Source organism: Microtus pennsylvanicus, chromosome 9 (genome assembly GCF_037038515.1).
Source record: "Microtus pennsylvanicus isolate mMicPen1 chromosome 9, mMicPen1.hap1, whole genome shotgun sequence".
NCBI classification, from domain to species: domain Eukaryota; kingdom Metazoa; phylum Chordata; class Mammalia; order Rodentia; family Cricetidae; genus Microtus; species Microtus pennsylvanicus.
This window is the reverse complement of record NC_134587.1, coordinates 36,040,837-36,055,089: the sequence shown is the minus strand read 5'-3', so window position 1 is coordinate 36,055,089 and position 14,253 is coordinate 36,040,837. Positions and strand designations below refer to the sequence as shown.

Genomic DNA, 14,253 nt, shown 5'->3' with positions numbered 1-14,253 from the left:
CAGCCCCCAACCTGGGCAGCAGTCTGCTGCTGGACCAGATGACATATAAACAATCAGAAGTCCAGGTCCCAACTCAGGCAGAGACTGTCTACACAACCACAGTAAGAAGACTAGAGAGGAAACAGAAACCAAGGAAGATAATTTCTATCCAACAAAGATAAACACAGAAATTGGCACCTATGCCTATCATTGCTCCAAATCCTGTTGCCTAAACGTCAGTGTAAGAATACAACAACAACCCATCCCATTACAACACTCCCTGAATATTCACTGCACTCGAACCACAAGAGCACTACCTTACCACCAACTTTAAAGATATAACAGTTTCCTAAAAAAGAAGTGAATAATTTCTTTCATAAAAAAAAGGAAATGGTAAACGAAACATGGAGGAATACAATAGGTTCCTTAAGGAGTGTCAAGAAAAAGAAGAAATAAATAGTTAAAGCAAAAAGTAAAAAACCTGAAAATAGAAACAATAAAAAAAAGCACAAACTGACAGAATTGTCAGGCAAGCAAACAGGAACTACAGATGCAAATTAGAAGAGAGAATCTCAGGCGTTGAAGACAAGATAAAAAAAAATAGGTACACCAGTCAAAGAAAAGGTTAAGTCTAAGAAATTTCTGACACAAAACATCAAGGAAACCTGTGATAAAATGAAAAGACCGAACCTAAAAAGAATAAATGAATAGAAGAAGACACCCAGCTGAAAGCTCAGAAAATCTTTTTAACAAAATCATAGAAGAAAATATTCCTAACCAAAAGAAGGACATAACTATAAAGGTACAAGAAACTTACAGAACACCAAATAGATTAGTCCGGAAAAGAAAGTCCCCTCCCACATAATAAACCAAACAGCAAACATGCATAACAAAAAATGAATATTAAAAGCTGCAAATGGAAAAGCCCAAGTAAAGCCCAAGACAAGCCTATTATAATTTTACCCTACTTCTCAATGGAGACAGTAAAAGCCAGATGGACCTGGACAGAAGCACTGTAAATGCTAAGAGACCACAGATGCTGGCCCAGAATACTATACCCAGCAAAACTTTCAATCACCACAGATAGAGAAAACAAGATACTCCATGATAAAGTCAAATTTAAACATCTAACCACAAATCCAGCCCTATACAAACACTTGAAGGAAAAGTCCAACCCAAGAGGTTTAACTATACCCACAAAAATATAGGCAATAAATCAGCTCAAACCAGCATAACCCAAAGAAGTAACAGAAACACACACACACACTACCAAAATCATTGGCCATTGATATCACTCAATATAAATGGACTCAATTCTCAAATAAGAAGGCACACATAACAGAGTGGATACCAAAAAAAGGCCCACCATTTTGTTGCATACAAGAAACATAAGACAGACTTTTCTTCAGAGAAAAAGGCTGAAAAAATATTTTCCAAGCAAATGGTCCCAAGAAACAAGCTTGGGTAGTTATTCTAATATCCAACCAAAGAGAACTCAAACCAAAATTAATCAAAAAATATGTGGAAGGACCCTTCATACTGATCAAAGGAAAGGTTCACCAAGGTGATGGTTGTTTCCAACATCTATGCCTCAAATGCAAGGACAACTGCATTTGGAAAGAAAACATTACTAAAGCTTAAACCATACATCAACTCTTACACATTGATAGTGGAGACTTCAATACCCCATTCTCACGAATGGACAGTTGATGTGAAATATTACTTTTACTCAACAAGATGTTACTTTTGTTTTTTTATGCATTTGTTTAATGATCTAAAGATGTGTAGCTTTGTCTGACAAAGGTACCTAGTAGGTCTAATAAAAAGCTGAATGGCAAATAGTTAGGAAGTATAGTGACAGACAGGACTCCTAGGCAGATAGAATAAGTAAAAGGAGGGATTTAGGCTCAGGAGGAGAGAGTGAGGATGAAAGACACCTGGGGCCAGTCAGCCAGGCAGCCTCCAGTCAGTCAGACTTGGAGTAGGGCGTACAAAAGAAACAAAAGTTAAAAGGCCCAATGCAAAACATAGATGAAGAAAAATAGGCTAAATTATGTTATTGGAATTGTGGGACAAGCATAAGATAATGCCAAGCATTAATAACTAATAAGAAGAATCCATGTCATGATTTGGAGCTGGTTGATGACCAAGAAAAAGCCTGTTAAAGATCATTCAGGAAAAAAAAAACTAAATAGAGAAATAATGGAATCTACAGACATTATGAATGACATGAACCTAAAAGATATCTCCAGTACATTTCACCAAAACAAAAAGAATATATCTTCTTCACAGCACCTCTTGTAACTTTATCCAAAACCGATCATATAATCAGTCACAAAGCAATTCGGGACAAATACAAGATAATTAAAACAAAGCTTTATGCCTTATTAGACCACCATGGATTAAAGCTGGATTTCAACAAGGACAAAAAAAATCTACAAACGAATGGAGACTGAACAACTCTCTACTGAATGACTACTGAGTCAAGGTTGATATAAAGAAGGAAAATAAAGACATAAAATTCAAAGGAAATTAATATACAAAATTCCCAAAGTTATGGGACACCATAGAAGGTGTTCTAAGAGGAAAATTCATAGCACTAAGTGCCTATATAAAGAATTTGGAGAACTTTCATTATCAGCTTAACAGCACACATAAAAGCTCCAGAACCAAAAGACACAAACACACCCAAGAGGAGTAGAAGGCCAGGAAGCAATCAAACTAAAACTGACAATAAAATAAAAACAATACAAAGAATTACTGAAACAAAGATGTGGTTCTTTGAGGAAATTGACAAGATAGATAAACCTTTATCTAAGCTAAGAGGCAGAGAGAAAATAGGTGGATACAGCAACAGACAAAGAGGCAATTCAAAGAAACATTAAGTATACTGCAAAAGCCTGTACTCCACAAAATGGAAAATCTAAAAGAAATGGGTAATTTTAGTGATATATAACACTTACCAAAGTTGAATCAAGATCAGATAAACAGTTTAAATAGACCTATAGCTCCTAAGGAAACAAAAGCAATCACAAGTCTCCCCTTTATCTCCCACCCCTGCAAATAAAAGCCCAGATAGTTTTATTGTAGAATTCTACCAGACTTTCAAAGAGGAGTAATTCCAGTACTCAACACTCCTCAAATTACCCCACAAATAGAAATAGAAGGACCATATCCAAATTCATTTTATGAGGCCACAGTCACCCTCATACATAAATTATATAAAGACAAAATGAAGAAAGAGAATTAAGGACCAATATCCTTCATGAACATTGATGCTAAAATACTCAATAAAATGCTTCGAAAATGAATCCAGGAACACATCAAAAACATCATCCACTATGATTAAGTAGACATTATCACAGACATGCAGGAATGGTATAACACAGAGAAATCTGTCAATATAATCCACCATATAAACAAACTGTAAGTAAAAAAAAAACCCTTATGATCATTTCGTTAGATTTTTAAAAAGCTTTTGACAAAAATCAATACCCCTTCATGATAAAGGTCTTGGAGAGATTTGGGATGCAAGAAATATATCTAAGTATAATGAATGCAATTTTCAGCAAGCCAGTAGCCTTTATCAAATTAAATGGAGAAAATTTCCAATCAGTTCTACTAAAACCAGGAATAAAAACATGGCTGTCACTCTCTCAATATATATTTAATATAGTACTCAAATTCTAGCAAGGGCAATAAGACAACAAAAGGAAATCAAAGAAGATGTCAAAGTATCTTTATTTGTCAAAGTTATGATAGTATACATAAATGACCCCCAAAGAGTCTTACAAATAACTCTGCAGTTGATAAATACCTTCCAAAATGTGACTGACTGAAAGATTAACTGAAAAAAAAATAATCAGTAGGCTTTCTAAACACAAACGATAAATGGGCAGAAGAAGAAATCAGGGAAACACCTTTCACAGTAACCACAAATGATATAAAATATCTTGGTGTAACACTAACCAAGCAAGGGAAAAATCAATGTGACATTAACTTCAAGTCTTTGAAAAAAGAAATTGGAGAAGCTATCAGAGATGCAAAGATCTCACATGCTCATTGAGCAGTAGGATTAACATAATAAAAAAGCTATCTTACCAAAAGTAATCTATAGGGTCAACACAATCCCCATTAAAATCCCAAAACAATGTTTCAAGACCTTGAAAGAACAATACTAAGCTGCATATAGAGAAACAAAGAACCCAAGATAACTAACAGTCATATGATAAAAGAACTTCCAGAGGTATCATCATCCCTGACTTAAAGTTGTACTACATGCATGATATTGGGATAAAAACAGAGATGTGGATTAATGGAATTGATTCAACTACATGGATGTAAATCCACACAGCTATGAACACCTGATTTTTGGGGGGCAAATTTTAGGAAACTAATCAGCTTTACCCATAGACCTGTGCCACAGGGACTCAAGAAGATTCCAGGGATGAGAAAAATTTATCATTATCCAATTTCCAGTTGTAGCAATGTACAATTCAAATATATGAAACATGCTATGAGAAGGTAATTGTAATGATCACAAGCTAGAACAGTAGTAGTGATCAAGACGACTCAGAGTCAGAGGGCTATAATGGGAAGGTATGTTATAACTCATTCTTCGCAGAGGAAAGGGAATATCTATAAAATAACTTCTAACATTTAAAGTCAATATATGGAATAAATGGAATTCTTTTGTTGCATATTTTCAAGGTGTTTTAGGGTTTGTTTCCATGGATGGCGGGATCTACTCACCCACGCTGGTGCAGCTTTCACCGTCCCTATCCAGTGTCCATCCCTCGTAACAGGAGCATTTGACCAAGTGCTTGTGCTGTTCACACACTTGGGTGCACCTCTGGTGGGAGGCGCAGTAGTCCACGATTTCACAGGTTTTATTGTCTTTCTTGAGCTGGTGTCCTTCTGGGCAGGAGCAGACAATTCCTCTTCCAGGAACAACAGAACAGTGGTTACTACAGCCTCCGTTGTTGAGCGAACACTCATCTGTCAAGGAGCAGATGGTCTCAGTCATGGTTTTTCTTACTCCACAGTACTCACTGATTGGATTCTCTAACTCAAATTGGAGTCAGGGATTTTGCACCCACTACAAGACAATCTCCCACAGCTGTTTGGCTATAAGTACTGCTACAAGTGATCTAATACCAGAATTTATTTCTAAATAATAAGAAACGAGAATACAAGTTTTTATTTCTACTAAATTTGTAACATAGCTTGGGTTAGTCCACTAATGCAAAATGCGTTGAGTACAGATTGGGTTAACCCACTGATGTAAATTGTTTTCATACTTTTGTGAAAACCAGGAAAATTACCTGCGGCCTTTTAGAATCTGTGAAAAATCTATTGTAGACGTCTTTCAAAAGACGGACAGAAACTGATTACTTGAGTATTTAATGCTTATAAATAAAGCTATATATTCATATGTAATTAAAGTCATAATGAGGAGTAGTTTTCTTTATACCTGTGCCCTATATATTGGTTATTATGATTAATTCAATGAGGTCATGGAAATTTAACACATAATACACAAGCAAATTTATTCTTGTAATTTGGCACAAGTAATGAGCATTCATTATTCACCATATGAATAACACACATAGTTTTTATAGAAAGGGAATGCTTCGTTCATACCGTCTGTGTTTAACTTTAGATTTATGCATTTATTGCTTGTATATTAGTTTTACTGTTTCAAGATAATCTTATAGAATTATAGACTCTTTGAAGGAGTAGCTGTTTTATTACATACAATTGAACATGCAGTGACAATTATTTTCACATAATGCAACTCACTATGATGCTCAGTTGTGTAGAAACACAACTCCAGGGCAGTTATAACCTTTCACTCTTTGGATCAGTCAATTTAGTCTTCCTTTCCTAGTCATTATTGTACATAGCTCCAGGGACTGCTTGTTCTGATCATTCTTCAGACTTTTTAACAGATGCCTCCTTCAGCCTGGTTTAGCAAACATATCTAAATCCCTAAATCCTCTACAATATAAATCTCTGATCTCTGAAGAACGGAAAACATATTTTCCTTTATATACATCGTTTGATTATTCCAAGTTCTTTTAATGTCTGTTGCATTGATTGTTTAACTAGGTACGCATACTCAGGGAAACGATTCCTCAAAGACTTCCAGACAGAGATAGTAGCATAGCAACTCAGGCAATACTCAGTCTGTCTCATTATCCAGCTTCTCCCCATTTGCTGTAACAAACAAAAACACAGTTTCTCCTGTAGGGTTTGAAGACTCAACATCCGCACAGTGGTGGGGAGCTGCACCCCACAGGTCACCAGTGAGAAGAATTCCTGTTCTTAATGACTTCTGACAGCAATCGGCTCAGCAATGAGGGAGGGAGTGGGAATTTTGATTGGTATTTTGTTTTTAAAAATCTAATAATAAAAAAGAAACTGTAGTCAGAAGCTAGAGATGAGATACGTAGAGAGCCCTGCAACTGGTAATGCATCATCTAGGTTTTTCTTTCTTTTTTTGCTGTTGTTTTCAGAAATTCTGGATCATATTTGTTATATTTTATGAGGCCATTAGTTGCTTTAAAAATTTTGTGTCAGCTTCAGTGCAAAAAGTTTCTTTTGAAAGGAATAAAAGGAATGAATGAGTGCAATGATAATAAGTAGATGTGAAGAAACTAAAATGGCCTAATGTCTGGAGGGAAGAAAATGGGACAGAACAAGCAATACCGCAAAGGTCGCCTTCATCTGACCCATCTGGACAGTCCCTTCTCCCGTTGCAGAGTTTCTCCGGCTGCAGGCACACGGAGGTGTCATTGGCACAAGGGTACTTGGGTGGTCCACACAAGAAACTGTCACAGTCTTCTTCATCAGATTGATCCTCACAGTCAACATCTCCATCACATACCCAGGCATTGTTGATGCATCTCCCTTAAGGGAATGGAAAGAAAATGCATCTGAATTTTGTAATTAGATCGCAGTAATGAATGGCCAGTATCATTTCTGTCAGAGAAAGAACTACTTGTTATTAGCAAGAAATCTATTTGCTGATAATTCGGTAGCTGTTTTTTTTTTTTTTTTTTTTTTGTGACAGCATCGGAACATTCTTCCCAGCTTAAAACTGCTCTTAGAGTCTGAGCATTAATGTTTTCTTTAGTTTCAAATTATATCCTAAATTATTAAATAAAAAGGGATTCTGTAAATAGTTCAAAGTATATAATAACTTCAGAAATAGACTTTAGCCGGGCGGTGGTGGCGCACGCCTTTAATCCCAGCACTCGGGAGGCAGAGGCAGGCGGATCTCTGTGAGTTCGAGACCAGCCTGGTCTACAAGAGCTAGTTCCAGGACAGGCTCCAAAACCACAGAGAAACCCTGTCTCGAAAAACCAAAAAAAAAAAAAAAAAAAAAGAAAAAGACTTTAAAGGTACATATTTTGTGTGTGTTGGTTACTTTTACAGTCCTAAATTTAGGCAAACACCATTAGTTTTGATCCAAGCTGAAATTTAGGGAGACGCTTTATTTTGGGGGAAGTGACACTTCACTTATATTTGTAACTTTAGCACCTCAACACTTTTTAAAATATATTTATCCGGAAATGATTATGAAAGTTGCTTCATAAGAGAGTGTCTGTCACGAATAGCCATCATAATTCTAAACACTAAAAAACACTCCTTGAAAATGCCCGTCCTGATTTTAGGTTTCTCTAGAAGCAAAGTAGCCAAAGTAGTGTGGTTTCAGCACAAAAACAGATATGTTGATTGATGCAGAAGGTTTGGGGGCTCAGATATTAGTCCATGCACTTACAGACACCTGAATTTTAACAACAGCACAAAATCAAGCACGACATACAGGAGAAAAGCAAGAACAAGTGTCATTAAGAAAATTTGGCATCTGCGTGTGAAGAAACTTGAATATTCATGCTCACCATGCACAAAAATCAATTTAGAACATACAAAAAACTCAGTATTAAGAGCCGAGAGTGGTAGTACATGCCTTTTATCCCAACACTAGGGAGGCATAGGCTGGCAGATCTCTGTGAATTAAAGGACAAACCTGGTCTACAAAGAGAGTTCCAGGACTAGGGTTGTTATACAGAGAAATCCTGTCTCAAAAAGTCAATAAAAACCAAAAACAAAAACAAACAAAACTAACAAACAAAAAAATCAAAATAATACTCAGTTTTAGACCTGAAACTTAGTGGAAAAAAAAACAGAAAATACATTTTAGTCTATAGGAATTTTATATAGAATTCTGATAGCCTAGAAAACAGGACCAACAATTGACCAGTGGCACCTCATGAAACTGAAATACTTCTGTACTCCCAAGGAAAATGCTAATTAGTTGAAGACGTGGTCTACAGAATAGAAAAACAAAACGAAAAACATGTACAATATCTCTAGCAGTGGATTAGTGTAGAGAATAAGTTAAAAAATTAAACAACAAGTAAACAACAATATCAAAAAGTGTGTCATGGGAGTGAGTGGAAGGTTCTCATGAGAAAAAATAAAATGGCTAAACATCTATGTTTATATATGTGTGTATATATATATATATATATATATATATATATATATATATATATATATATGTCTATATATGGTAAACTGGTGTTCAAATATCAGAGTGTCTAAGATTAGGAACATGACTTGTGACAAATGCTGCATGGGATGGTGGGAATGGGGGAACCTCATGAACTGCTGCAGGGAGGGTAAACTGCCAGACTCTTAGAAATCAGTGTAGGGTCTCCTCAGAAAACTAGAAACAGATAAGCCATATGACCCTACTATACTATACCTGGGCATACACCCAAAAGACTATTTCCCAGTATCCATAGCTTCTCTCTTCACAATAGCTAAGTATTAGATACAACCAAAATGTTTATCAAGCAATAAATATATAATGAAAATGTGGCATCCATAGTCAATGGTATTTTATTTGTCTCTAAAGAAAAAAAGAAATTATGAAATGAGATGGTAAATAATCAGAACTGAAAACTTATTGACTGAGGTATCCCAGGCTGAAAAATATAAATGTTACATATTCTCACTCACAGGTGGATCTTTAGATGTGGGATTAACTAGGCATAATGCTCTTGTTAGATACCATAGGATGTCTGGAATGGGATGCCTTTTATCATATCAGTAGATGTATCCAAATGACCTCTAAAATAATATAAACTATTGCTACTGTCCTTGATTGCCCACATCACAAGAACTTGATGCAAAGACATTATTGCTAAAGATACCTTTTGTGGGGAGTAGCCACTTGTTCGTCCTGGCCGCCCGGCTAGCTTAGACCCGAAATAATCACACAGAAACTGTATTATTTAAATCACTGTTTGGTCCATTAGCTCTAGCTTTTTATTGTCTAACTCTTATATTAATTAAGCCCCTTTTCTATTAATCTATATATTGCCACATGGCAGTAGCTTCAGCAAAGTTTCAGCATGTCTGACTCTTTCGACTCCATGGCATCTCTCCAACTTTGTCTTCCTCTTCCCATGTTATAAGCTAAGCCAGTTCTTTATTCATTAACCAAAAAACAACACATAGACAGAAAGACCTCCCACACCAGATACCATACACTTGTTGCAAAACATGGATAAATCAAGTTGGTGGTTGGTGCTGATTACTAAGCCTCCTTCTTGTTAAATAATCTTTACGGTACCACAGGTGCTATGTGGTCTAGTAGGAAAGGTATCAAGAGTTTATTCACCTGTGAATCCTATGAACTATAGCAATGATTGGTGTGGGAAGAACATTGTCTATGTGAACAACAGTGGCATGAATGTCATTAATATAGCCAACTGCTTTGTGATTAAAGTTAAGATTCACTGCATAGGAGAAAACGTATTTCTTGTACTGTACATCTGACCAAAAACTCATGGTTTCTAATTAGAAATAACACCAAAATATCCTGTAAAGTCATAACTCTGATGGAGGAAGGTCATTGGTTAAAATGTAAAGAAACTGCTTGGCCTTCATAGGTTAAAACATAGGTGGGTGGAGTAAGCAGAACAGAATGCTGGGAGGAAGAGGAAGTGAGCTCAGAGGCCATGGTCCCCTCTCCCAGGCAGACGCCATGAAGCAAGCTGACAGGTCAGACATGCTGAATCTTTCCCTGTAAGACTGATGCTACACAGATTATTAGAGATGGGTTGATCTGGATATGAGAATTAGCCTGTAAGGGCTAAAGTTAATGGGCCAAGCAGTGTTTAAAAGAATACAGTTTGTGTGTTGTTATTTCGGGGCATAAGCTAGCCAGGCGATCAGGAGCTGGGGCAGCAGGAACACAGCCTGCACCTCCCACAACATAACTCTATACCTATAGTTAATATCACAGACCTAATTAGGGATCTTCTTTGTGTGTAGCAGATGGTGGTAATGCAGAAACTCACAACTGGTCAATGGGCAGAGAACAAGTGATTAGAGAGGGCTCTGCCAAAACTGAGACAGCTCTATCACCCCATCACAAGGCTTAGGGCCCATGCAGAGAGAATGGGAAGAAAGGTTATAAGGAAATGAGCTCATGGGAAAGCAACGTCCTCTAGATATAACAGGAGAACTGAACTTAGAAACTCACAGTAGCTATTGTTGCTTGGGAAAGGCATGAACAAGATCAAGCCAGACAACGTTGTAGCAGTGAATCGGGTCTCAATAACTCTCCACTGAAGAGCTGTAAACAGTTGCCTCTTTACAGGAGAGAGAGAATCTGTTTCCTTTAAAAGTATGAGCTCCAAACTGCCTGGGCTCCTCCAAAGCCAGTACGTGCAGTAGGATCAAAAACCCATTGCCATTGTTCTTGAGTTCTCAGTAGTCCTCATTGTCTGCTATGTTCAGCTAGTCCGGTTTTATCCCATGCTTTTTCAGACCCGGGCCAGACCTGGATAGAGGTGGGCGGTCCTTGGGCTTCCCACAGGTCAGGGAACCCTGATTGCTCTTCAAGCTGATGAGGGAGGGGGACTTGATCGGGGGAGGGGGAGGGAAATGGGAGGCGGTGGCAGGGAGGAGGCAGAAATCCTTAATAAATAAATAAATAATTTTTTTAAAAAAATATGAGCTCTTTAAGGTTGAGCATCATCTAAAGGGTGACCCCCCTCCCTTACTTATGGGCAGCACAAACTGAATTTATTAGGTCATAAAAAAAGAGTACAAGAAAACGGGGTGGGTTTTGGAGCTCTGGTAGCAGGTGCAGGGAAGGGGTGAATGTGATCAAAATACATTTGCAAGAAAATCTCAAAGAATTAATACAAAATCATATTAAAGAACAATAACAAACATTCTTAAAAGTTCTGCTAACTTTGATACACACCGATTGAATATGTATAAATGTTTTCTTTTTTCTGATTTAAGAAAAAAACTGATTGCTTACCCCCATGCTTTTAAAGTCAGCATGTAGAACACACACTGGGCAAAGTATATTTTTTCCTGTGTAATTGTGTTTTGTTGTAGTTATTGTGGTGGTATTTTTTGCTGCAAATTATTTCTTTTTTACTAATTATTTTTATGTTTTCTAGTTAATTATCATTTCTGGATTGTTTGTTGTTAATGAGTCCTATGAATTTTAATGTGTACCCAGGGATCAATAATAATTTTACAAAAGATAGCATCATAATGCAATAGGTGTCTAAATAAGTGTTAAAATAAAAAATACTAGGTCACCTACTTAGAAAACATACTATATTTAAATGTCTTAAAATTCATTTTTGGAACTATAATAATAGTAGCTTGCACTATGGTGAATGAATCCAAATGAAAACCATATGATTAGTACTGAAGTTTGTTAAAATATTCAATATTATTTTTAACAATAATTACTGAAAATATTGAAAGTGAGTACTGATTGATGCTTCACTAATAGATTTGGTTTAAATCAGGACACATCGTATACTTAATGTTATTAATAAAACGAGTTCTGTAAATCCCAGGTCAGGTATACAGAGACTAGAATGAATGAACCTTAAGAGTGAGACATAAGAATAGGAAAGTAAGGGCAAAGTAAGAGAAAACACATTGGGATAGACTGACCTGTGGTCAAGAAGTGCAATAAAGGGTTATTTAGGCTATAACAGTGACAGACAGAGGAGCTCTGGGCAGGTTGTATTCCAGTCACTGTGCATTTGATAAATTGTTAGTTTTATCATTTTTATTTTGTGTGTCAGGAGACTGGAGCAGATGTGTGCTAAATCTTCTGAAGTCACTCAATTGCTGAAGTATAAAGCTGGTCTCAAGAGAGATCGCTATGACTGGCAGGATTACTTCTGGTGACTTGCAAGGCATGAAAGGATACACAGAACTAAAGACACCGAGGTATACAACACAAGAGAAGGTGGAAGACAGGGAAGAAGTTAAAGGATTGCTTTTTCTCGTTGTTGGACAACATGTGTTTAAGGAGGGAATGATAATTAGTGTGAAGGAAGAAAATGAAAAACAAGAAAAAATGATAATATTTCTTTTCTACATTATATCTTAGAATCTCATTGTAAGTGTCCTTAAAAGAACAACAAGCAACAGAAAACAAGCAGGGCCAGGTTAACCCTAGACAGAATAAACACACAAAGACTTACAATTTTCACAGTGGAAAATAAACAACAAATGCACAATGCTCATGAAAAGGAAATGGAAAAAGTATATTAGTTTTTGTGGCACATAGACAGTGAAAACTCCTACATTATTTGTGTGAGAAATAAATGAAATGATTCCATTGGGTGATTATAGAAGAGGAAGATTCTTTTAGGTCTAAAGCCCCATGTTAAACTCACTTTTCATACTGTTTTCGCTGATCTAGTACTAGGACAGAAAACAAAACAATTCAGACTCAGATAAGAACAAGGCTTTGTGATTCAGAGGAACCCGCAATGGATTATTAGGGCATGCCTGGTCAGCACGGAGCTGGATGCCAGCTAAGGTGAGCCGCAAGCTCATCAGCTGGTTTGGATGCATCATTTCTGAAGGGTCACTTTATACATAAATCTTAACCTGACTTTGAGACCTGACAGGTAAATGTATGTTGTGTCTTTAAATGGAATCTAGTGGGAAAGAGTATGACTTAACATCCATTTATAACAACCGCTGCAAAGGCAGTTAATCAAGAAAAGATACCATAAAAAAATGACATCTACATTGTGCTTTTGTTATAGCCCTCATTCCCTCTAGAGAGAGACAAAAATGTGACAAGTTTTTTTTATCAAATCTTCAAGAAATGATAAAAATAAAAAAATAAAAATAAATAATTATAAAAATAATGTTTCATTTTTTTCTCATTTAAAAGGCCTATGCTAATTGTCATATCCTTCATCATTCTCAACAGGGATTCATGGGGATGCAGAGATGGCATTGATAAGTTATGTGTCTCTCACTAAAGACCTCCACCTCAAGGGACGCACAATATTTGCACTTCTGCCGTGACCTCAGCGTAGTTTAATTTTCAAATTGGCAATCTCTTATAAATCCTCATAAGAGTCCGTACATGAACTTTTAATAAATGTTTGCTTCAATTTAATTGGCAGTTGTGAAAACTTAGAAAAATTAAGATATTCGTTAGTAGGTGAGCACACTTAAAAAATTACACATGTTGATATAACCAGAGAGTGAATTGTTTTCCAGAGCAAAAAGAAAGGAATGAATAAGCTATGGAAAGATGTTGAAGAAATGTAAGGTCACACTTGTAAGGAAATGAAACAAATATGAAAAGTCACTGCATTGTGTGGCGACATCTGTGGCATTCTGGAAAAGGTCAGACGGTAAGAGGAACAACAGGTTCAAGGGCAAAGGGGACGATAAAGACAACCTAGCGGGGAACTGAGAAGTCTGCACGATACGTGAAAAAACATAATACACTTTCTAATCCCACCAATATACAATACCAACAGCAAAGGCTGCTGGAACACACGGTCTTGGTTCTGTGTGATTCATTGCTGCGTATTCACTAATTATAATAAATGCACTGTTCCGTTGCAGGATATTGATAGTGAACAAAGCCGGATAAAGGAAGGTAACAGAGAAGATATGTGAACTCCATTATTCTGCCCAAATTTGCTGCTATAAAAAAACAACCTATCTTTAAATTCATTGTGGAAGTTTTACAGGATAGTCATTCCTACTTAACTAACTATAAAGCTTTAAATACATCTACTGTGATTTGTGAGATTCAAAGTATTTGAGTTTCAAAATGGATTATAGTAGCTACTTCTCTCAGTGCTGAGCCCGAAATACCTGTGAGGAGAAGTTAAAGGGAGTAATTAAGCATGTTGTCTTATGTCCTTAGGGGTTTCAGTCTGTCATCACGACAGC

The 14,253-nt window shown here is 36.5% G+C and overlaps 1 protein-coding gene across 1 annotated transcript in view; it reads right to left on the bottom strand.

Annotated features, from left to right (window-relative positions):
• Positions 1–14,253, bottom strand: part of Lrp1b (LDL receptor related protein 1B) — a 1,720,116-nt gene that overhangs the window by 586,189 nt on the left and 1,119,674 nt on the right. The window contains exons 22-23 of the mRNA XM_075985306.1: positions 6,691–6,891; positions 4,732–4,977 (exon numbers count right to left, since the gene is read on the bottom strand). Of these exons, the coding sequence (XP_075841421.1) occupies positions 4,732–4,977; positions 6,691–6,891 (447 nt within the window). The remainder of the gene's footprint in view (positions 1–4,731; positions 4,978–6,690; positions 6,892–14,253) is intronic.